The 22,156-nt window shown below is 58.0% G+C and overlaps 2 protein-coding genes across 3 annotated transcripts in view; one reads left to right on the top strand and one right to left on the bottom strand.

Annotated features, from left to right (window-relative positions):
• The window catches only part of Myo15b (myosin XVB), a 33,088-nt gene extending 25,252 nt beyond the window's left edge, over positions 1–7,836 (top strand). The window contains 21 exon segments of the mRNA XM_069992825.1: positions 1,075–1,150; positions 1,261–1,379; positions 1,506–1,624; positions 1,702–1,843; positions 1,999–2,110; positions 2,214–2,356; positions 2,745–2,893; positions 3,080–3,143; positions 3,238–3,310; positions 3,694–3,770; positions 5,022–5,095; positions 5,177–5,292; positions 5,390–5,484; positions 5,590–5,667; positions 5,772–5,868; positions 5,979–6,124; positions 6,310–6,425; positions 6,709–6,842; positions 6,990–7,123; positions 7,235–7,375; positions 7,479–7,836. Of these exon segments, the coding sequence (XP_069848926.1) occupies positions 1,075–1,150; positions 1,261–1,379; positions 1,506–1,624; positions 1,702–1,843; positions 1,999–2,110; positions 2,214–2,356; positions 2,745–2,893; positions 3,080–3,143; positions 3,238–3,310; positions 3,694–3,770; positions 5,022–5,095; positions 5,177–5,292; positions 5,390–5,484; positions 5,590–5,667; positions 5,772–5,868; positions 5,979–6,124; positions 6,310–6,425; positions 6,709–6,842; positions 6,990–7,123; positions 7,235–7,375; positions 7,479–7,541 (2,268 nt within the window). The 3' untranslated portion in view covers positions 7,542–7,836.
• Positions 7,837–7,846: 10 nt separating this feature from the next.
• The window catches only part of Recql5 (RecQ like helicase 5), a 34,603-nt gene continuing 20,293 nt past the window's right edge, over positions 7,847–22,156 (bottom strand). For both annotated transcript variants that reach the window (XM_069993009.1, XM_069993010.1), the window contains exons 8-19: positions 12,095–12,319; positions 11,789–11,888; positions 11,630–11,666; positions 11,446–11,504; positions 11,292–11,365; positions 10,928–11,021; positions 10,545–10,679; positions 9,805–10,313; positions 9,419–9,509; positions 9,002–9,226; positions 8,782–8,851; positions 7,847–8,691 (exon numbers count right to left, since the gene is read on the bottom strand). In XM_069993009.1, coding sequence (XP_069849110.1) covers positions 8,594–8,691; positions 8,782–8,851; positions 9,002–9,226; positions 9,419–9,509; positions 9,805–10,313; positions 10,545–10,679; positions 10,928–11,021; positions 11,292–11,365; positions 11,446–11,504; positions 11,630–11,666; positions 11,789–11,888; positions 12,095–12,319 — 1,717 coding nt within the window. In that variant the 3' untranslated portion in view covers positions 7,847–8,593. The remainder of the gene's footprint in view (positions 8,692–8,781; positions 8,852–9,001; positions 9,227–9,418; positions 9,510–9,804; positions 10,314–10,544; positions 10,680–10,927; positions 11,022–11,291; positions 11,366–11,445; positions 11,505–11,629; positions 11,667–11,788; positions 11,889–12,094; positions 12,320–22,156) is intronic.

The following is a 22,156-nucleotide window of genomic DNA, read 5'->3' as shown; positions in this document are numbered from 1 at the left end:
TGGGCCTGGGCGCTGTCCCTCAGCTCTTCAGCTCAAGGCAAGTGCTCTACCACTTGAGCTACAGCACCACTTCCGGTTTTCTAGTGGTTTATTGGAGATAGGAGTCTCACGGTCTTTCCTGCCCGGGCTGGCTTTGAACCGCGATTCTCAGATCTCAGCCTCCTGAGTAGCTAGGATTACAGGCGTGAACCACCGGCGCCAGGTTCAAACTGTTTTAACCCAACCCCTCTCCCTGTATCTCAGCTTCTTGAGTAGCTATGATCCACTACCAGTTTTGTTTTGTTTTGGTCAGTTGTGGGGCTTGAACTGAGAGCCTGAGTGCTGTCCCTGAGCGTCCTTGTGTTCAAGGCTAGTACTCTGCCACTGAGCCACAGCACTACTTTTTTTGTCAGTAGTGGGGCTTGAACTCTGGGCCTGGGCACTGTCCCTGAGCTCCAGCTCAAGGTGAGCACCTTACCATTTGAGCCATAGCACCACTTCCAGTTTTCTGGGGGTTAATTGGAGATAAGAGTCTCACAGACATTCCTGCCCAGGCTGGTTTTGAACTGCGATCCTCAGATCTCAGGCTCCTGAGTAGCTAGGATGACAGGCGTGAGCCACTGGGGCCAGCCACTTCTGTTTTTTGAGTGCTTAATTGGAGATGAGTCCCACAGGGACTTTTCTGCCCAGGCTGGCTTCAGATCTCAGGCTCTTGAATAGCAGGAATTACCGGCACCTGACAGTAATTTTAGTTTTTAACAAACACTTGCATAGTGCCTACTTTGTCTGCCATGTTCATGGCAAGTAGAATGTGCGTAGTCAATCTGAGCTCGTTTACAGCAGCTGGCAGGGGCTTGGGGCAGAGAGGCCAAGGGCAGGGGTACAGGCACCGAAGGGGTGGGAACAAGAGCCCTTGTGGTGTGGACATGACCCTGGGCTTGGAAGCCCTCTGTCCTCTCTTCCAATCCCGCCTCCAGCAGGGCCCAGTGAGCCCCACAGCGCCCTCTACTGGGTCCTCCATGCGCATCCATGCTGCTCTGGGGTTGCCTCTGGTCCGGAGGGGACCTGGTGGTGACTACTGGGCTCTGCCTCCAGATCCTGCGAGACACCTTTGCTGAGTCCTGCATCCGCATCTCTCCAGATGAGCGGCACAGAATGAAAGAACTGCTGGGTAGGGGCTTGGGAGCTGGAGGGCTGGGGGCTGGGCCTGGCCACAGGGAGAACGTGGGCTGAGCGCACTGTGCAAGAAGAGGTGCTAAAGATGGGCCCTCCTGTCCCCAGGAGACTTGGAGGTGGGCCTGGACTCCCTGGCCACCGCTGAAGACAGCATCAAGAAGCGCATCGTGGTGGCTGCCCGCGACAACTGGGCCAATTACTTCTCCCGCATCTTCCCGGTCTCGGTCAGTGTCGCTCGGGGGATGACATTAGACAACATGAGCCTCTGGCCCTGTGCCACAGCTCCGGGGCACCAGGGCCGCGCCAGGGCCCAGGAGCCTGCCTGTGACGCCCCCCTCCCCCCTCGGCAGGGGGAGAGTGGCAGCGATGTCCAGCGGCTGGCAGTGTCTCACCGAGGGCTGCGACTCCTCAAGGTGGTCCAAGTCCCCAGCTTCCATCTAGACCAGCTGAAGACACTGTGCTCCTACAGGTCAGCCGGCCCAGAGCCTGAGCTGGGGGTGCGGCAGACCAGAGACTCCCCAGCTCAAGTTCTCAATCTGCTGGCAGCTTTGCCCAGGTGCTGGGTGTGGAGTGCCCGGGCAGCTCCGCCCTGGAGCTGACTCTGAAGGGTGAGCAGCTGGTGCTGCACACGCCCCAGGCAAGGGCCATCAAGGCTATGGTGGAGCAGTACCTGGACGAGCTCAGGAAGGTCAGCACGGGCCAGGGAGCGGGCAGCACCCCCAGCCTGCCTTTCACCCTGTTTCCCCCCCCCCCAGGGTGGGGTGGGAGTTCAGGCTGGGCCACTGGAATTCTGGGTGTGGGGGCGGATAGAGATGTCTAGCCCCCTCGCCCACCCGCCCGTAGGGGTCTGGCTACGTCATCGCTTTGCGCAGCTACATCACGGATGACCACAGCCTCCTCAGCTTCCACCGTGGGGATCTCATCAAGCTGTTGCCAGGGACCACTCTGGAGCCAGGTAACTCCCCCCCCCCATCCCCAGACTGGCAGGGTCTGGCGCAGAGGGCAGCCTGCTGGCAGAGGGCTCAGGCAGCTGAGCTGCATGTGGGGATGCATCCTAGGCTGGCAGTTTGGTTCTGTTGGAGGTCGATCTGGATTGTTCCCTGCTGACATGGTGCAGCCGGCCGCTGCACCCGACGTCTCCTTCTCGTCGGAGCAGAAGCACAGCTGGCAGCGCAAGAGTCAGGCCCAGCCCAGGGAGCCAGCTGTGTGGGACAGGGCCTCGGAAGTGAGGAAGTCAGGAGAGGTAAAGGGGGGGACTGACTAGCGGCACAGGAAGTTCCCCCAAGGTCCATCTGCCTCCTGTGGCCTCATGGCCAGTTCTTCGAGTGCTGCGATTCTCTTGAGACTCTCCTGATGTCTGGCCTTGTCTCCTCAGCAAGCTGTAAGCCCCCTGCGGGCAGGGGATGGGCCCTACGCCCCTCAGCTTCCCATGTGACCCTCAGTCCAAGGCTCAAATAAACAATCTTGACTTTCCTGGTTTCGGGTATTAACTGCTCTCAGGTTGCAAAGGGGTAGGGCTGGGAGGAGGGGTGACAGGTCTGGCACAAGCCGGTGGGTGCTGGGTAGCATCGGATTCTCTGTGCTCCCAGCATCCTGCCCGTCCATGGAGCCAAGCCTACAGTGACGACTCGGATGCCACCAGTCTGCCTTCCTCAGTCTACACTCCACTGTCCTCTGAACCCCACAACTATACCATGCAGGAATTTGCCCTGCGCTACTTCCGGAAGCCTCACACCATGTGAGTGCCCTGGGCCCGCGGGCCCTCAGCCTCCCCAGTATGAACCCCTCTCCCTCTCTCCCCCTCCCCCCCTCCGCCGGCCCCCAGCCAGCAGGCCACTGCTCCCACCACCATCTCCACAGCCTGGAATAAAGGCAGGAGGGCGGAGCAAGCAAGGATGTCTTCCCCTGTGTTCCTCCCCTCCAGGCCGGGTCAGACGGGCGGAGGTTCCGAGGGGGACTGGACAGCCAGTCAGGTGCAATACAGCAAGGTGAGGGGCCAGGTGGGAGGAGTTAGCCCATGGATCAGCCCTTTGACCCCGCCCCCGTAGCCCCAGACCCACAGCCCAGCCCTTCTGGCCACAGACTCCCATCCAGGAATCGCTCATTAATATCAGTGACGAGGACACAAACAGCAAGGCTGTGGCAGGCTTCCAGGGTAAGTGGCTGCGGGCAGCGCGGGTTCGTGTGTCTGCGAGGTGCTGGGCACCTGGCTCTCTCTCCTTGTGTTCTACCCGACTCCACTCCTGTCTACCAACTCAGGGTAGACCCTGGACCCTACCGTCCTCTCCTATTTGTCTTTCTACCCTCTCTGTGGATTGTATGGCGTCTGGGATTGGAAGGCAGTGGGTGAATCCAGCTGACGCTATGCTCCGAGTCTGGCCTTGGGCAATCTTGGGAATTTCTTGAAGCTTATATCCCTGGTAAAGCTGGAGAGGGCTGTGTGCCTTGCCCGGGTGTGTTTGCTGAGGAAAGCATCGGAGCACAGGCGGCCGGGTCAGGCCCCATCCTAGCTCACTATGTTCCATATCCTGCCTGCAGTTTTGATGCAGTATATGGGGGACCAGTCTAAGCCTCGGGGCAAGAAGGAGCCGGAGCTGCTCTATGAGCTGCTGAAGGTGAGCAAGAGCTGTGAGCTGGAGGCTTGGGCAGGAAGCTTTGGGCCCTGAGTAGCTTTTCCTGGCCTGCCTGGATCTGGAGCACGGATTCCCCCTTTCTTTGGTCACTATTCCTTGCAGTCATTCAAAAGCAAGGATTGAGTGCCTACTGTATGCTGGGGACATAGCTGTGAACCCAAAGACACAGAAGGAGGCAGGCGGGCAACAATGACATTGTGTGTCTAGAGTGAAGAGATCTCGGGTAGAGAAAGGAGCTACCATGGAGGTGGCTTTGTGACAGATCTGAAGAATTGGGCTGTATGCAAAGGAACAGGGCGCCCAGGCAGCCGCCGAGGAGGCTCGGCCCCAGCCAGGCCAGTTTGGAGCCAGTGAACAGGAGTGGAGGCGGCGGAAGGCAAGGGGACAGTAGGCCTGGGCCACAGCAGGCCTTGGGGCCATTACAACGGGACTTTACCACCCACTGGTGGTTGTCTGATGGGAATCAGACTTGGCTTACATTTCATTGTGGCTGTTGAGGTTTTGGGGGCGTCGGGTGGGGGGGGAGTTATGGCAGTGACCCCATGAGAGGGGCTGGGGACAGTTCGAGGCAACAGCAGTGGGGAGATGGGCAGAGGTTCTGAGCCAGCCCGCGCGCACGGTGGCCCCGAGCCAGGGCAGGTGTCGGCCACCGGAGGATTTCTCTGGGACAGTGAAATCGAGGCGGCAGACTTCTGAGTGGAGAGCTGTGGGCTTCCAGGAGAACAGGCGGGAGATGCACACTGGAGCTGTCGGGTGGAAAAGTCTAGATGGGCCCAGGGCTCCGCAGAGCCCAGAGGCCAAGGGGGCAGTTAAGGCTGAGAGGCTCTGAAGAGATGAGGGACGTGATAGGAAGAGTGAGCGGGGCTGGAGCGGGGCTCACAAGTAATGGGCTTGCATGGCTCGTGTGAGGCCATGTTCCTCCCTGCCACAGAAGGAAAGTGGATGGGATGTCTCGTGTGTGTGTGAACTGGTACTGGGGCCTTGAACTCAGGGTTTAGGAGTCTCTGAGCTTTTCCGCGCAACCCTGAGTCACAGTTCCACTTCTTGCTTTATGGTAGTTAACTGGGGTTAAGTCTCATGGACTTTCCTGTCCAGGTTGGCTTTTACCTGTGCGCCTCACATCTCAACCTCCTGAGTAGCTAGGATGACGAGTGTGAGGCACCAGACGCGGCTGGAATGGGCATGCTGACTTTAGCGTGCCCCTCTGCTGCCTGCCCGCCTTCCTCCCCGCAGCTGTGCCGGGAGGAGCAGCTCAGGGACGAGATGTACTGCCAGGTCATCAAACAGGTCACGGGACACCCCCAGCCGTGAGTGGAAATGGTGGGCAGGGGGCTGGGGCAGCATGGCGCCGTTGGGCCAGGCTGAGGCCAGGGCTCTCTGTTCCGCAGGGAGCGCTGTGTCCGGGGCTGGAGCTTCCTCAGCCTCCTCGCAGGCTTCTTCCTCCCGTCCACCACACTGATGCCCTATGTGACCAAGTTCCTGCAGGACTCAGGCCCCAACCAAGGTGCTGGGGGAGGGAGGAGGCCCCGGCTCCGGGCCGCGGGGCTGGGAGGCGGGCGGGCGGGGACACGTGCGACCCCGGCCCTCTGGCTTGTCTGCAGAGCTGGCCCGCAGCAGCCAGGAGCACCTCCAGCGCGCAGTCAAATACGGGGGCCGGCAGCAGCTGCCCCTACCGGGTGAAATGAAGGCTTTCCTGGTACTGGGGGCGGGCGGATAGGCCTTCCGGGAGTCCCCTGGGATGGGGGGACAGCGAGCTGGGATAGCCGACTGCTGGCGACCGACCCTACACTCTGCCTGACAGAAAGGGCAAGCGGTCCGGATGCTTCTAATTCACCTGCCTGGCGGCTTGGACTACAAGACAAACATCCACATCTTCACGGTGCGCAAGTGGGAGGCAGGGAGCACTAAGGGGAGAGGCTATGGGCCTCAGCCTGGATCCCCAACATCTTTCCCCCATGGTCATGGCCCGGTCCATGCGTCCAGGTGGCAGGAGAAGTACTGGAGGAGCTATGTGGCCAGATGGGCATCACGGACCCCCAGGAAGTGCAGGAATTTGCCCTCTTCCTCATCAAAGGGGAAGGTGAGGCTGGACGGGGGCCCCGGGGGGAGAAGAGGCAGTCAGGATGGCCTTGTCCCTAGGAAGGCAGCGGGGTGGGCTGTGGGCAGCACTGGCCTGAGCTCTTCACACAGGGGACCTGGTGCGGCCCCTGCGGCCCCCCGAGTATCTCAACAGTGTGCTGGTGGCGCCGGACCTGAGCCTGCACAGCCGGCGGCTCGGCTGGGAGAGCCCGCTGCACTTTGACCACCCCACCTACATCGACACCCACTATGGCCAGGTCAGCCTCTGCCCGCGACCACTGGGTTCCTGCTTGTGGGCCTCCAGGCCCCCTCCCCACATGGATGTGGCTCTGTGGCCACTGGGAGAAAGGGTGGCGGAAACCTAGAGCCCTAACTAGCTTCAAGTAGCTGGAAAGGCTGGGGTACAGGTACCCCTTACACCCTCCCCCGGCCCCCCGCCCAGGTGCTGCGGGACTACCTCCAGGGGAAGCTGATGGCCGGCGCGCAGGCCGAGGCTCAGCTGGCTCAGATGGCTGCCCTCCAGCACCTCAGCAGGGCCAGCAAGGACACGCCCTCCGAGTGCGTGAGCGCCGCCTCACCCGTCCCCTACCTCCAGGGAGGCTGTCTTCCCACCTGGGCCCCGGCCAAGCCCCGTGGCTCCTCTGGCCTACCACATGCCCCCCTCCCCTGCAAGGCCAGGCTCCGCTGCGGAGCCTGCCCTGCCCTGCCTGCACTGTCTGCAGCAGCGCCCTCGCCTCATTCGCGTTCGGGTCCTAGTCCTCTCCACTGTTTCTTAGCCCACAGCCCAGCTCTGCACCAAGGGGCTGGCTTTCCGGGGCCTGAGCTAGGCTGTGTATCTTAGGCAAGACCTGCTGGCCTACATACCCAAGCCGCTGCAGTGGCAGGTGAACGTGGCCGCCATAAGGAGTTTGCTGAGCCAGGAGCTGAGGCAGCTGAAAGATTACAACCCCCAGGAAGCACAGATCAGCTTCATCCGTGCGTCTGGGACACGGGGTGCTGGGGTAGAGCTGGAGGGGCAAGGAAGCTTCTATAGGTGTCTGCCCTTCATCTGTCCTGGGAGCAAAAGGAGGGCAGTCCCAACTCCTGGCAGAAATCATGCCCGTGTCCTCTTCTGTCCCCCAGAGGCCGCAAGGCAGCTGCCCCTCTTTGGCTACACTGTGTATGTGGTGCTTCGAGTGAGCAAGATGGTCTTTCCTGGGCCTGTCCTCCTGGGGCTCAACCGCAGACACCTGGTCCTCATGGACCCCAGCTCCCAGGTAGGCAGAGCTTCTGCCCCAGTGCAGGCCCGAGACCCCTCAGGCCGCTCCCCCCGACTCCACTCAGGCCCTCAACCCCAGAGCCAAGCTCTGCTGTTGCTGCTTCCCCAGAAACTGTGCTGCTCCATTGACCTGAAGGACCTGCAGCGGCTCCACCTGCTGAGCCCGCTGGAGGAGAACGGGCCGCCTGGGCTGGAGCTCAACTGGGGCTCTGCCGACAGCCCCCAGGCCATGTGGGTGGAGCTGCCGCAGGTGAGAGGCCAGGGTGCCCCCAGCCTAACCAGCTGGGAGCTGTGGGCAGGGATGGAGGAGGAGGTCGCTGGGGAGCCCGCGCTGACTCGCCCTTTCCCGGCAGGCCCAGGAGCTGCAGCACACCATCGTCTTCCTGATGGAGGGCAGTGGGACTTCCTCTCAGTGAGGGGGTGGAGGCGAGGGGCCCAGTCTATCTTCTGCCCTGGTTTTGTCTTCACTTGCTTCCGCCCTGGAACCTGCTGCAGCCTAACCCAGGTGGAGGCCACAGGGCAGGGGGTGCCACCGTGACTTACCTGGGGAAGACTGAGCCCAGAGTGGGGCTGCAAGAACTTGGCTTAGGCATCAGATGCTGCCCAGCCGAAGGGAGCTGACCACCCGGGTTCCGGGTCATGACCAGGATCAAGGTCAACATGAACCCAGGCCTAGAAGCAGCTGCTGCTGAGGAAATAAAACTCCTAAAAGGGCTGTGTGTGCATGTGGGCATGCGTCAGGGCAAACAGGACTTTATTCTTGTAAACATCTATTAGGCCTGGCTGTCCTATCCAGAAACTGAGCAGGGCCTAGCTGCCACCGCTAGATGCCACCCCAGCCCACAAACTTTGCGCCCAGCAAAGGCTAGAAGCTGGCATCTCAAGGGAAGTGGGGGCTGGAGGGGACCAGGGAACCTGAGCTGGCCCCAATACCTTGCATAGGGAGGCTTTTTCCTGGATGATAAACTATTAAGAAACATATGAAGCCAGGCGCCAGTGGCTCATGCCTGTGGTTACAGGCATAGCTCCTCAGGAGGCTGAGATCTGAGGATTGCTTAGGCAGGAAAGTCCATTAGACTCATCTCCAACAAAGTACCCAAGAACTGGAAGTGGAGCTATGGCTCAAGAGTGTTAGCCTAGGGCAAAAAGCTAAGGGACAGAGCCCAGGCCCTGAGTTCAAGCCCCAGGCCAAGCACAAAAAAAAAAAAAAAAAAAAAGTGGCTACTCCTGTCTTCCACTGGCCGAACCACACATCTACCTTCTAACCTGGGGATCTGGCCCAGAACACCGGCAATGAGGGCCAAGACATTGGAGGCTGACCTCTGGCCTCTTACTTGATCTGGGAGGTGTCTGGAACACAGAAGAGGTTAAGACCCTGAGAAGGACGGTGGCTGCTGCGCTGCCGGTCCGCCTGGCTTCCCACTTTGGGTGGCCACGCTGGCCAGGGCCGTCGGGAGGAGGCAGGTCATCACTGTAGGCCACACAGGCTGTGCCAGTCGGCTTCACTCTCACACCGTGAGCGGCCACGGAAGAGCTGCTTGATGAGGCTCTGGGCCCCTTCCTTCACTGCAGGTCCAGGGAGAGAAGGGGAGGTGAAGGCAGCTCTCCCAGCAGACCTGCTCCCCACTCCTCCCTCCCACCATGACTGGGGCTCACCGCTCCTTCTAGAAGAGGCCTTCTGAGTCAGCAGGTGTGAGAGGTGGCGAGCTAAGCCTTTAAACAAGTCCTAGAAGGCAGAGGGAGAAGGCAGGAGGCGGAGGCTGTAGAGCTGCGGCCAGGCCTTGGGCCTGGCCTGTTCTGCCCGACTTCATTCACTCCCTGACCCCCACTGCACCCAAGAACCCCAGCCTGGGGAGTGCAGGCCCACTCACCCTACCTTAGATGCAAACTTGCCCTCCTTGTAGAGAGGGGTCAGACACCTGACCACAACATCTGCAGCCTCCTTCAGGGAGATGCCGGGAGCTGGGAGCTGGCAGGGCTCTTGGGCCACAGTGTTCAAGGCACCCTGATCACCGGCTGAGGTGCTATCCTTGACCTCATCGGTGACGGGGGGCTTGGCTGAGGGACGGGGCCTCTTCTGAGCCCGGCTTTCTGGGCTCTCCTGGAGAGGGTCATAGTCACTCTAGGCTCCTGCTCTCTGGCTCTGGCCCCGCCCCTCTATCTGCAAGCCCATGCCTCAGCACCAGGTGGCTCCCTCCAGCCTGCCCCACCTGCCACGGAGACCCTGCCAGGCACAGCAGCTCTGGCCTTGTTCTTGGCCTCCCTCTCCCCCCTGGCCTCCTCCCTATGGTACCTCCTGGTGTCTGGTCCGCTTGCTGGTTGGGGTCTCCTTTAAGAGGCTGGGCTGGCCTTCAGAGAGCCCCTGGTCTCTGAGTAGGCAAGCACTGGCCAGAGGGAAGAGCAGAATCAGAACTGCTTCCTTACCGGGGCACCTAGCAGAGGCTCAAGCCATTGAGGGCAAGTAAGCAATGCGGATTAGTGGTAAAGTGCTTGCTTAGCATGCATGAAGCCCTGGGTTAGTATCACACAGACAGAAAAGGCCGGAAATGGCTCAAGTGGCAGAGTATTAGCCTTGAGCAAAAGCAGCTCAGGGACAGTGCATAGACCCTGAGTTCAAGCCCCAAGACTGACAAAACAAAACAAAAATTCAGAAGATTCATTAACTACCTTTGTCCTTACCTTGGCCCGTCCTGGGGACATGCCTCAGTCTGAAGAGAGGCAATCACACATCTTGGGGCTCCATCTTCCTCCTCTGTATGCTGCTCTGGGGCGCTCAGGGGTCGAGAAGCGCCTTCACAGGAGGAGTTGGTACCTTCGGCCGCTGGGGCTGAAGCCAGGAGAGGGGAGCTCTCGGCCCTCTGGCAGAGGAAGCGGGCGATGCTCTGGGAATCCTTGTGGGCTGCTGCAGCTAGGAGCTGCTGTTTCCTGCTGGCCCGGGCCGTGGCAGTGGAGCCTCCCCTGGAGGAGCCTTTTGCCTTCTTCTCAGGGGAAGGTCCCCCACAAGCACTCGCCCTAGCAGCATCACTGTGCCCAGGAAGGGGCTCGCTCCTGTCTTCCTGGAGGCGGAGGGGCTCCTGTTTGCTTCCCCGCACAGGCTGGGAGGCTTGTTCCTGCGTCTGAAATTTCCCCAATAGCTCAGTGGCTGTCTGGAAGGTGCAGGAGCCAGCTCCCACCCGCTTCGTTTTGAGCTGTGAGGAGGAAAACGGACAACAGTTCAGAGTTCCAGGCTCCCTCAAGAGCCTTCACCGTGGGCTCAGCGATGGCTGTGTTGGGATGATGTCCGAGTGCAGGAGGAAGCAATGGACCGAAGAGTCATGGCTGACAAAGGCGTAATTGGCTGAGCAGGGGTGCTGCAGGGAGTGAGGGGGGAGAGGTCATGCCTTACCCGAGTCTTTCCAGAACGCCAGAATGCAACTCACCGAGTACACGTGGGAAGTGGGAGGGATGTCGTACTCATTGGGCTCGGGGGGCTCGGGCTGGACCCCGTGGCTCTTGGTGCTTCCTCCCACATCATAGCGCTGCCCATCCTTGGAGGCTTTGTGGATCTCAGCCACCTGGGTCAGTCAGGCAGGGAGGTCATAGCACCTGTGAGCTCCTGAGCCCGAACCCAGTTCCTCCTCCTCTGAGGCACACTAGGCAAGTTTCAATCCTGATGGGTTGGCTGGAAACGGCTCTCCCTGGTGAAGGACAGGCTCTACTCTCATTGATAGCCAGAGGGCTAGATGTCCCTGGAGTATGAATGGGCCTCCCTGTCTTACCCTGGGGAGTGTCCAGCCCACCTTTCCCCCAGTTCCAGGCCCACCTTCTTCAGCACGCTGGCCTTGTATAGATTGGCCATCTTGGCACTTTGGAATGTCTCATGCTCCAGTTCCACAGCCCTGGCCTGGAGGTCTGCTCTGTGGGCAGGAATAAGCAGGTTGAGCCTCTCCCTAAAATACTGGTGCATTCTGCCCAGGGACGGTGGGAAGGCTTGGGGACTGGCAGGGATGGGCAAAGGGACTGGAACTAGGATTCCCTGGGCACCTATGGCTGTTCTTCATCAGTATCTAAGTGTGGTCCCACCTGTCCCTTGGCAGCCCTAGACTAGGATGGGTTACCACCTGGCGAGGAACAGCCTTGGAAGGAACAAGTTTCCACCAACCACGGAGATCTCAGACCTCACTCACCTATCAGTGGAGCCTGCAGCCTGGCAGTTACTACTCAGAGCCTCCTCAAGAAGCCGCAGGCAGTGTTCTCGAGCCTGTGCAAAGAAGGTAGTGGGTTCCCCAGGCTCGGGGTGGGCTGGGGTCCAGGGCAGGTGAGGTGCTTCCCTGCTCTTACCTTCACGGTGAGCCTGGGGATCTTGCTGCTAGAAGCGTCCTTCAGGGGACAGTTCTCATCTGGAGGGAAGGGACCAGGTCCTTCCACTTGACCTTCTACTCTGTAGCCACCCAGCCCCCAATGGAGCCCCCACCATCCACACCCCAGGCACAGCCATGATCTCCTGGGACTTTTCAATACCAACCTGGGGGTATGAATTCTTCTGCCTTGGGGTCTTTGCCCTGGAAGATGATACGAGGGGACCATGAGGCATCTGGGCCTGAAGGACAGCTCCCACCCAGGCTGAGGTAGCCGCAGGGAGGAGCGGGCTTCTGCATGGTCTCTGTGTCCCACCCGCCTTCACCTTTCTCAGGCTCATCTGCTTCTGATAGAAGAGATTCCACTCTCGTTTGTGGGCCTCATCTTTGATCTCATCACCGCTGCCTCCAGAGCCTTCATCATGCCTGGGGTAGGGCAGGGGGGAGCAGGTTCAGGCTGCGGCTTTGCCCTCCTTACCCACACCACTGGCCAGGACATTCTGGCAGCTTGGGACAACACCAACCTCCAATATCTCCGGGTGGCAGGAAGAGAGAAACCTGTAGCACTGGGCTGCCCCTGGCCTGGCCCTAGCTTTGGGGGGAATGACAGGCTACTTCCTGGGACCCCTTACCTGCTGAAGCCCCCGTAACCCCGGCGGCCTCCTTCATACAGTTCGGGGTCAAAGCCATTCTTCTGGAAGGGCTCAATGCAGGTTTTGTTCCAGCTGCTGCTGCTGCTGTGCTCCAAGACCTCCAAGCGCTTCCGCACGGCTGCAGGGTTCTGGCAGTGGTCGCAGCCTTTGATGCAGGCCGGTGGCACATCCCCGAAGTACTTGGCAATGGCGGCATGGCGGCACCTGGACCAGGAGTACCATGGAGGTGAGGGGTGAGGGACCGAGCAGGCCAGGGTTTGTTCCCCCAGTCCCCAAACCCTGGCCAACCGTGGTGAGCTGGCACCATGCTGGCGTCTCACACACCTCACCTCACAGGGCCCAGGGAAGCATCGGCGTCTGCCCACTGTACAGCAGGGGGCGGCGAGGTGAGGAGCTTTCCCGAGGCCAAGTAACAGGAGAGTAACGGAGAGCCAACATGGGAGCCCTGCTTTGTCCCGCTACTCCCCTGGTGCTGGGACGCCCACCCTGGGAAGAGTTCAGGCTGTGGTGCAGACGCTGGCCCTGACACAAAGCCATCTGAACCGGGGCGCAGAAGCATTATAATAACGCTCTTAGCCCTCTCTAGGATGGAAGAGGGCCCGACTTTTGCCCTGTACTTTTCTTCTCCTGTGTGTGTGGACCCTGATGATCTGCTGTCTTGGCCTGCTGTACCCAGACCATGGCTGGCAGCTGCACAGGGCACAGTAGCTCCTTGACACAGCCAGAAGGCACGCAGGGTTTTGTTTGTTTTGGTACTATTACTAAGGCTTGAACTCGAGGCCTGGGTGCTGTTGCTTAGTTGTTTGTTATTTTTGTTTTGCTGAAAGCTCTGCTCTACCACTTGAGCCACAGTTCCTCTTTTAGTTTTCTGGTGGTTAACTCGAGTTATAAGAGTCTCAGATTTGTCTGCTTGGGCTGGCTTTGAACCTGGAGCATCAGATCTCAGCTTCCTGAGTAGCTAAGATTATAGGCTGAGCCACCAGCACCCAGCCAGCAGGCAGTTCTGAGAGCTGACATTGTACCTAGTTACTGGTACATTCAGAGAAGGAGGTGCAGCTTTGCCAGAATCTCTAACCAGAGCTCCTCTCATTTGTGATCACTACCTGAACCTGCAACCGCAGAGCAGACTCATGAAGCAAAAGCTCTGACCCAGCTTGAAAAGATGCGGGGTCTGGAGGCCTTCTAATGGGAGCAGAGAACACAGGTCTCAGTTGGACTGGAGAAGCTGAACACCAGAGGGAGCACTTGTGCTCTGCTCCTTCTAATACTAAATGTGACAAATGTTCCCCCTGCCCCGGTATAGTGGCTGTCTGTCTGGCCTCTGGGACGGTCCGGCATCCAAGTGGTGTAACCACACGCCTGGCCGCCTCCCTGCCCCCAAGCCCTGCCTCACTGGGGTTTTGTGCTCAGATTCAAAGAGCTCCATTGACTACCGGGTTGGGATCATTTTCTCTCCCCACAGCCTGGCCTGCTGGGTGGCACAGCCAGCCAAATGTCAAAGGGCCCAGCCACGGGCTCTGGAGCCCCTCCCTGACAGCCGGACCAGGGGTGCAGAGAAAATGGAGTGGAATGAGACAGCAGTGCCCTTCCTTTCGGTGGAACACAAAGCTCTTGCTAGGCAAGCAAGAGGCCACTGCCAGGATACCCAGTTTTCCCAAGTTTTCTCCAAGAGGCCTCTGGATACTATGTGGCAGAAGGAACGTCCAAGAGGGCTGCAAAGTCTGTCTGCTTGCTTGGGTAGTCTAGTAGCTACCCACCATTTCTTTCTTTCCTTGGAAAGGCCAGAGGGAAGGACCAGCCAGGGCATGGCAGGAGGGACAGGATGCAGTGGTCAGCGAGAAAAGCCAAAAGGCCTCCTGAAGGTGGCGTTGGGGAGCTCAGGAGCTGGGAAAACTGCTCCACCCTCTTCTTCATCAGCTCAGGCAGAGTCCCCTGGGGTCATCTCTGCAGAGAACCACAACCAGCCACTTCTTTGGTCATCAGCTCCGCCCAGGCCTCAGCCTCCAACCTGGTCCACTAGCAGGAGGGCAGCGAGAGGAAGAGATGGAAGGAGAAAGGGGAACATCAGACCTCCCAAGTGGGGGAAGGCAGAGCATGGGGTAGGAAGTTGTAGGACAAGCTCCAGCATGGGCTCCCTCCTCTGGCTCCCCCTTTCGGCAGTAATTTGACACTTGCATCTCCAGGACGACTAACAACAAAAAAGCTGGAACAGAGCTGGCTGTCAGCCGCGAGGAGCTGGCGCTGAGAGGTGCCCAGGGGAGAAGCGCGGGGCAGGAAGGAGGCATCGGTGGAGGAAGTGTGAGGTGGCCACCAGGGGCCTGAGGGGAGGCACACGGAGGCTCCACATTGCAGGGTCCCTCTGTGGTTCCAACCACCTAAGCTCTCAGGTGAGTAGCCCTGGCCACAGGTAAGGGGGGAAAGCAAGGGAAGGGAGTAGTGAGGAACAATTAATGCAGAACACAGCGGCCGGGGGGGGGGGGGGGGGAGGGAGGTCTCAGGGAAGGCCCCTGGTCACTCCTCCACAGGAAGCCAGTCTCTTCCTGTGCACCCTGGGTTTTCCTTTACCTTGGGACCCAGGCTCACAGGAAGGGGACTGCTCGACGGGGGAGGCCGAGTGAGGCCCAGCCACTTGCTGCACAAGAGGGGCTGGCGCCCTGCTGACTCTGCAGGTGGGGTTTTAAGCCTTTTTCTATTCAGCGGGCTTCCGGGAGGGATTTGGCTGTCCAGCAGCCACATGCCTGCTGAGCCTCTGTTTTCCCAGGATTAGGGTCGGGTCCTCTGTCTCTGTGGTCTACCTAGTGAAGAAGGCTGAAGGCAGGGTATGGCCAGATAGCTCACACCCCTAAGATGTAACAGGACTCCGAGCGGCTCTGTCCACCTGAATCCCGGACAAGAGCACTGCTGCCATGTATCACAGGCTTGGCCTGCTTGCTGCCCAGTGCGCTCAGTTAGGGATCGGCCTAGGAAAGGGGCCCTGTGCCCATTTAGAGCCTTTGGAACACCTGCTCTCCCCCTCTGACAACACACTCTGAAGGCTGACGGAGGGGCATGCATTACCAGGGCTGGTAGTGATGACGTGAATGAGGCTGGAGAGGGATCTCTGGCTTTTGGCTCCCTGCTGTACCACTGCAATGCTGACCCTGCCCTGAGTCAGTTCTTTGGTTCTTCCTTCTTCAGACAGCCAGAACAAACCCTCCTGGACAGGGGCTCATGAGCAGAGGCTACTCATCCATGCTGCCTCCTATCCTCACACAAGGTTAGGCTCCCTCCCCCTCGATGTTGTTCCCAAAGCAAACAAACTTCTATCCAGCAAGAAAGAAAAACAACAATCCAGGGAAAAGTGGAAACCAAGGATCAGGCCAAGCGTCTTTGGCTCAGCAGAAGCTGTAGGCTTTGGCCTGTACTGAGAGCTGGGAGGCTAAGCTCCTGGGCATCGTGCAGAAGCTCAGCTAATGGTAGAGAGAGGGGCCTAGACAACCCAAGCAGGCAGACAGCCTGCATCTACAGGACATAGGCCCAGCAGGTCCTGAGCTGTGAGGGAAGGGGCTGCCAAGCTTGTATGGCTACATCAAGGTACTGGTCCAGTTTCTAACAGTCACTAGTGTAGGAAAAGTGTCCTCGAAAGCTTCTGGGCTAGGACAGCAGAACCAACAGGGATTTAAGAACCTACTTTCTATTTCAAGTCTGAGTCAGGAAAGAGAGGAGTCATCCAAATGCTTGCTTAGCACAGTATACAGAAGGCATTCCCACCTCTGTACCCAAAGATCTATAACTGTTCACAATGCCTCACTGAAGCTGCTTCCCAAGCAAGAAAATGCCCTGCAGGGCAAGGGTAGCATTAACCCAGCCTAAACCACAACACACAGAAAGAAGCCCACCCTGTGCTTATCAGGCACACACACGCTGCCTGCTGTTTCTCACGGGAGCTTGGAATTGAGCTACTGGTTTCGTAAAACGGAACAGGAACGCTTGGTAGCAAGTGGCAGCTGTCTGGTCTACAGGATGCACACCTGCTCCATGGTAGTTCTCTGTGCCAAGAAAGGAACATTGCCACTGTCCCTCTAGCTCGCCAGCCTCCCTCTCTGCTCTGCTGGCTGCCCCTCTTCACTGGCCGTGCTCAAAGCAGACTCAGTGGCCGTCCAGGCCGCTCTCCCTGGGGCCAGGGGAAGCCATCGCTTGCTCCAGATGCCCCTCAGGAGGCTCTGAGGAACTACCGAGCATGGGGGTAAGAGGGGCTCTAATTCTCCTGGTTGTTGGGCAAGAAATGTGGTTTTAGAAGGACTTGTGAATCTGAGATAGATTAGGAAAATACAGAATTGCCAACGATCAGTATCCCTACTCTGCTCTCCCAGACATGTGAGGGTAGAGAGGCAAGAGGGGTTAGTCCCAAGCTCCCACTTGCACGGGCCAGGGCTGAGAACATGTACTCCTTTCAGAGCAGCAGCTGGAGCACATGCCCCACGGTCACCTGACGCTGCGGGTTATATCGGGCACCAGGCGTCTGCTGGTCCTGCTTTAAATAGCCCACCGGGAAGACGCCTGGGACCTGTGGGAATGTGCCTCCCTCCTCTTTGTGGAGAACAAGACCCTCTAGCTCCCCCCTCCTGCATGGGCTTGCTCTGCTCAGACATAACCTAGGCTGAAAATGACCAAATGTCCACTGCCAACCAGAGGGCTCCTCTTCAGACATGCCCAATGGACTCACTTTTTTGTTTTGTTGGTCATGGGGCTTGAACTCTGGGCCTGCACTGTCCCTCAGCTCTTCAGCTCAAGGCAAGCGCTTTACCACTTGAGCCACAGAAACACTTCCCGTTTTCTGGTGGTTCATTGGAGTTAAGAGTCTCACGGACTTTCTTGCCCTGGCTGGCTTTGAACTGCAATCCTCAGATCTCAGGCTCCTGAGTAGCTAGGATGACAGGCGTGAGCCTCCGGCACCTAGCCATGGACTCACTTGTTTTGCAAGACAAATTGAGGGGCAGCCCCTAAGTCAGGCTGGCCAGGTCTTACTGGCTAATTCAGCTCTGAGTTGGCTGCTCCAAGAAGTCCTAGGTGCAAAGCTTTGGTGCTGTCCAAGTGGGTGGCCCACTTCTGGTGTGGACCAATGCTCTTCCCGGAGGGGAGCCAGACCTAGTGGTCAGGAGTCTGCCGCTTTCCAACTGCACGTCCCAGAAGGATACTGCCTTTGCAGCCCAAGCTTCTGATCCGTGAGCCCGCCTTTCCTGCTAGCCTACTGCCTTCCTCCCCGCTCTACAAATCCTGACTCTCAGAGGCTCACACAGACCCACAGTCCCAACACCAAAGCTTGCACACAAGCAAGTACCTCCCCCTCCCCCAGCATGTCTCTTGGGGTATCTGGGTGTGGCACACTAGTGAGAAAGCTCTTTCTACCCACCAGCCTCCTGCCCACTTCCCCTTTTAAGGAGTGTCTCCATTGGGCTACATTAGGCAAGTGGGCACAGTGCCAATCAGGCTCAAACAGTCAAACCAAGATGAAAAGGAGAGAAAAGCAGCCCTGCTTCTGAACCATGTGTACGCCACTCTTCTGTGGAGGAGATCCCTGGAATCCTGGGGGAAGGGAAGGCACAGAGGTCTCAAATAGGACAGGGGAATGCCATCCTTGCATAAGCCCACTCCACCTCGACAGTCTTGCTTAGTCTGACCCGAGGACAGCAGATCTGGCCCTTTGCTAACAAACGCCAAGTGTGGTAGGCCACAGCCCAACGGTGATGTGCTGGTAACAGCAGGGCTCCGGCCCATGGACTTCCAAAGGGCCCGAGGCCTGGCTCCCTGTGGAGCCCCGCTCAGGCAGTGCCCTCAACACAACTCTGTGGTACTGACTTATCTTTTGGCTAAAAGCAGACACGGGGGGGGGGGGGGGCTGGGAAGGTGGCTCAGTGGTAGAGCGCTTGCCTTGTATGCCTGAGGCCCTGGGTTCGATTCCCTAGCACCACATAAGCAAAAAGAAAAAAGCCGGAAGTGGCGCTGTGGCTCAAGTGGTAGAGCGCTAGCCTTGAGCTGAAGAGCTGAGGGACAGCGCCCAGGCCCAGAGTTCAGGCCCCATGACCGGACCCCCCAAAAAAACAAACAAACAAACAAACAAAAAAAGCAGACACGGGCATCCAGTGGCAGCGCATGGGCAGCAGAAGTGCTGACAGAGCCCACCGTGCCGTAACTATGAAGCTGGGCACTGTCAGGTCTCAGCTGCCCTTACGTAAAACAAAGGAGGTCGGTACAGACCAGTTGCAGCCCAGGAACCCGGGCCTCCTCCGACTTTGCAAGCTGGGATCTGGTCCATTCAGCAGAAGTGCACTGGCCCTGGGGGCGAGGCACAAGAGGAACCTTCTGCCTCTCCACCATTGAGTCCTCTGCCTGCTCTCTTCACTGTCATCCAAACAACCCCCGCTTTCCAACTTGCCCACCTTCCTTCTAGACAGGCACCAGAAATGAACAATGATACTCCTGACATGTTTGTAGGAGGGATGGAGCCATAGCCTCCAAAGCCATACACAAAAGGCTGCTTCAACTTTCCCAGCCCTGGCCAGGCACCCCCAGAGGGTGTTCCTGCAGCCCCGGCCTCTCCCTGAGATGAAGGGTTCTGTCCTATATCACAGCAAGGGGAAGGAAACAGGATGATTAAAACACTGTTTTAGGGGACAGCTTAAAAAACAAAAACAAAAACTAGGGAATGTATCATGAAGCTGGGAATGTAGCTCAGTGGTAGTGCCTGGCATGTGTGGGGCTCTGGATTCAATCCCAGCACAGCAAAAAGCAAAGGAAAAACGCATAGGAAATTTGGAAAGTACACATCGGCTGCCATCCAGCTCCTAACGAAACCAGAGGAAAGGGGCAGTCAGGTCCTAGGAGACCAAGTGGGACTCACGGGAGGTGGACAGAGTCCAGCCTTCTGTAATGGGGCAGGGGGGGATGCCACAGGAGGGCAGCAAGCTACATGCAGGGCAGAGGGGACCTGCAAGGTGTTTCTAAGCCTGTTGTGCCAGGTAGCAGTGCAGGACTTGCAGAACCACAGCAGAGGACACAGCCTTGCTGGTGCAGATCAGGGACAAGCTGGCAATCACTAAAACGGAAGTTCTGGCACAAGCCCCTGGCCACCGACCTCACGCACCACCCCTAGGATTAAAATAAGAGCCTTGGTGATCTGGTTCAGGCTGAGCTGGCACAGGCCATTCCTAGTCACACTAAAGAGGCACTGGCTGCCTTGTGCCCACAGAAGTAGGAAGAGAAAGAACCTTTAATGCCCACTAGGGACTACCGCAGACTAGCCTAGAGCTTTGCCTCGGGACCTCCCGGCCTCTCTGAAGAGAACCTCTCTTACTCAGTCTAGAGGATCAGGTCCAAGCTAAGAAGGGAGGGCTGGCTGATCCCTTCTGGACAGAGAAGACTCCTGGGGAAAAATTGGGAACACAGGTGCTCTCCCTTCTCACAGAACAACAAATGGGTAAAAGCTGGGCTCACTGGTGAGGGCCGTGCCCTGTGGGACTCAGCTTCCCGTCTCTAGACTAGTGCCCCATGAACCTGCTCTCGGAGTCGGATCCTCCTGCCCCCAGCATGTGGTGGTTGGCAAATGCACCAGGCTAGACTCTCAAGGCCTCTCTCCACCCTGGGGACATCCAGGGGAGACACTCATGTCCCGATTGACCCAGCTGTTGGCAGGGGAGCTGACCAAACCTGGGAGTGGTGTCCAAAGAGAAAAACAACGTAATGGCGAACCCACACCAACTCATGGTCAGAAACTCAGTCATCCTGACCTTGGCTGGCAGCCCCTCAGAGAAGTCTCTATGTCCCTGCTTCCTTTTTGCTTGGCAGCACTGGCAAGGGCTGAGGGCTGCTGCCACTGAGCGCAGCCCCCAGGGTTATTCCCTACCTCCTGCCTCTCTCATGAGCCACCAGTGGTGCATGTGGTGAGACCAGACAAACCCGTTCAGCCAGGCCGTGGTGGAAGAGAGGGTGGCTCCCTGGTGCTGCCTCACAGACTGTGGCCAGCCCCAGGAGAACTCTAGGCACTCTGTCTGTCTCTGCCTTATCACAGACGACTGGAGCCCCAGCAGGAGCACACACAGCACGATGGCCACGGACTTTGTGCAGGAAATGCGCTCTGTGGGTGAAAGGCTGCTGCAGAAGCTGCGAGAGCTGCCCCAGGCCGAGCCAGTGGAGCTCGTGGCCTTTTCCATCATCGTCCTTTTCACAGGCAAGTGGGGCATTCAGATTTCCCCTCCAGGTCCCATGGTTCTTCCTGGTATCTGCTTGCTGGCTGGAGGCTGAGGGGTGGTGGGGTTCTCCAGATAAGGAGGAAAAGTAGCTATCCCTGGGGGAAGCCAGGGGCGTTCCCCATATCCTCTGACACTTCTCAAGTGATGGGCGATACTGGACGATGCTGGGAACTAGACCCAGCAACTCTACCAAGTGTCAACTGCGAGACGAAGGGAGCCAGGCGTGGCAGCAGGGGAGACAACAGGGAGACCGCCAGGACGTGGGGCCAGCACAGGGGCAGTCAGCATCCCTGTGAGAGTCTGAGGTCTTTCTGACCACTCACACAGACCCGGGGAAAGGCCATCATGCATCTCCAGACAGGCTCTTTGCAGGGAGGATGGGCATCCTTTCCCTCCTCAGCTTCTGACACCTGTTTCTTCCCTCCTGCAGCCACTGTCCTGCTGCTGCTGCTCATAGCCTGCAGCTGCTGCTGCGCTTGCTGCTGCTGCCGAGAGCCAAGAGGCAGGAAGGTCCAGGTGTAGCCCATGACCCCCCCATGAGGGATGGTGGTGAGATGGCTGAAGCGGCACAAGCCTGCCAAGAGCCAAGTCATGAGCTGTGGACCTGCCCTGCGGCTCTCACCCTTGCAGACAAGGACCCCCAGATGCCAGGACACTTGGAGTCTAAGCAAGGAAACAAGGCTGGACACAGGCGCAGAATTGCAAAGCCCATTTGCCAGTGGACACTGGGTTTGGAGAAGGAGTGGACTATTTCAATGATTCAGTAGAGTGAGTCCTCTGCCAACCTGAACTTTTTAACAAAACAAGGACGCGAGGCTCCCCATATTTTGACAAAGAATAGCCATACCTTCAAGGAGTTGGCCCTTGGGGCTCTGCTAATTCAGGCTGAAGAGGAGCAAGCCAACCAGAGGGACTTCGTGCAATAGCTACTGGATTCCAAGCTCCCACCAGAGGAGGGAGATGTCAGTATTCTAGCCCAATATTTGCCTGTTTCCCAGTAAAAAGCTTTTGGTTACATGTTTTTGAGGTTGGCTGGGCTCTGTGCATCAGGGGGTGGTGCCCAGAATTCAAGGGGCATGGCTAGTCACTGTTCTTTCCAGGCCACTGCTCTTCCTGTACCCATTAAAGCTGGAAAATCACATAGGGATGAAGGCCACACAGGCAGTTAATGCCATGGAACCAGTGGAGGGGAGCATTACCACTCCCGACCTGCATTTAGACACCATTGCGCATCACTGTTGCCTGCTCCAGGGAAGCCCTTAGGACGAGGAACACCACTTAGCATTTTCACTGTTCATGAACTTCTATATACCCTGCATAATCAGGCTCTGGCTACTGTATCCTCACAGATTTCTGCAGTCAGAGAAGTCAGGCCCCCTAGTACTGTCCTATAAACTGCATCCTGATGCACTGGCCTGTCTATGCTCAGGCTCTCGTCTGTCACCAGCTGTGTGACTCAATGTCCCCAAGTGAAGCCTCCTCCCCAGTGAGATGGGCTAATCCTGGCATTTACTTCCTGGGGCAAGCTAAATGATCTATGAATTGTGGGGAGGGGAAGGTGGCTCAGTGGTAGAGTGCTTGCTTTGCAAGCATGAGGCCCGGGGTTCGATTCCTCAGAACCACATAAGCAGAAAAAGCCCGAAGTGGTGCTGTGGCTCAAGAGGTAGAGCGCTAGCCTTAAGCTGAAGAGCTGAGGGATAGCGCCCAGGCCCAGAGTTCAGGCCTCATGACTGACAAAAAAACAAACAAAAAATAAAAACAAAACTATGAATTGTCATTATTTGTCCTTTTAAATAAGGGATCAAGGGGCTGG

This window comes from Dipodomys merriami, unplaced genomic scaffold (genome assembly GCF_024711535.1).
Source record: "Dipodomys merriami isolate MVZ:Mamm:240054 unplaced genomic scaffold, mDipMer1.0.p SCAF_42, whole genome shotgun sequence".
In the NCBI taxonomy this organism is placed as follows: domain Eukaryota; kingdom Metazoa; phylum Chordata; class Mammalia; order Rodentia; family Heteromyidae; genus Dipodomys; species Dipodomys merriami.
This window is presented reverse-complemented; position numbering and strand designations above follow the sequence as displayed.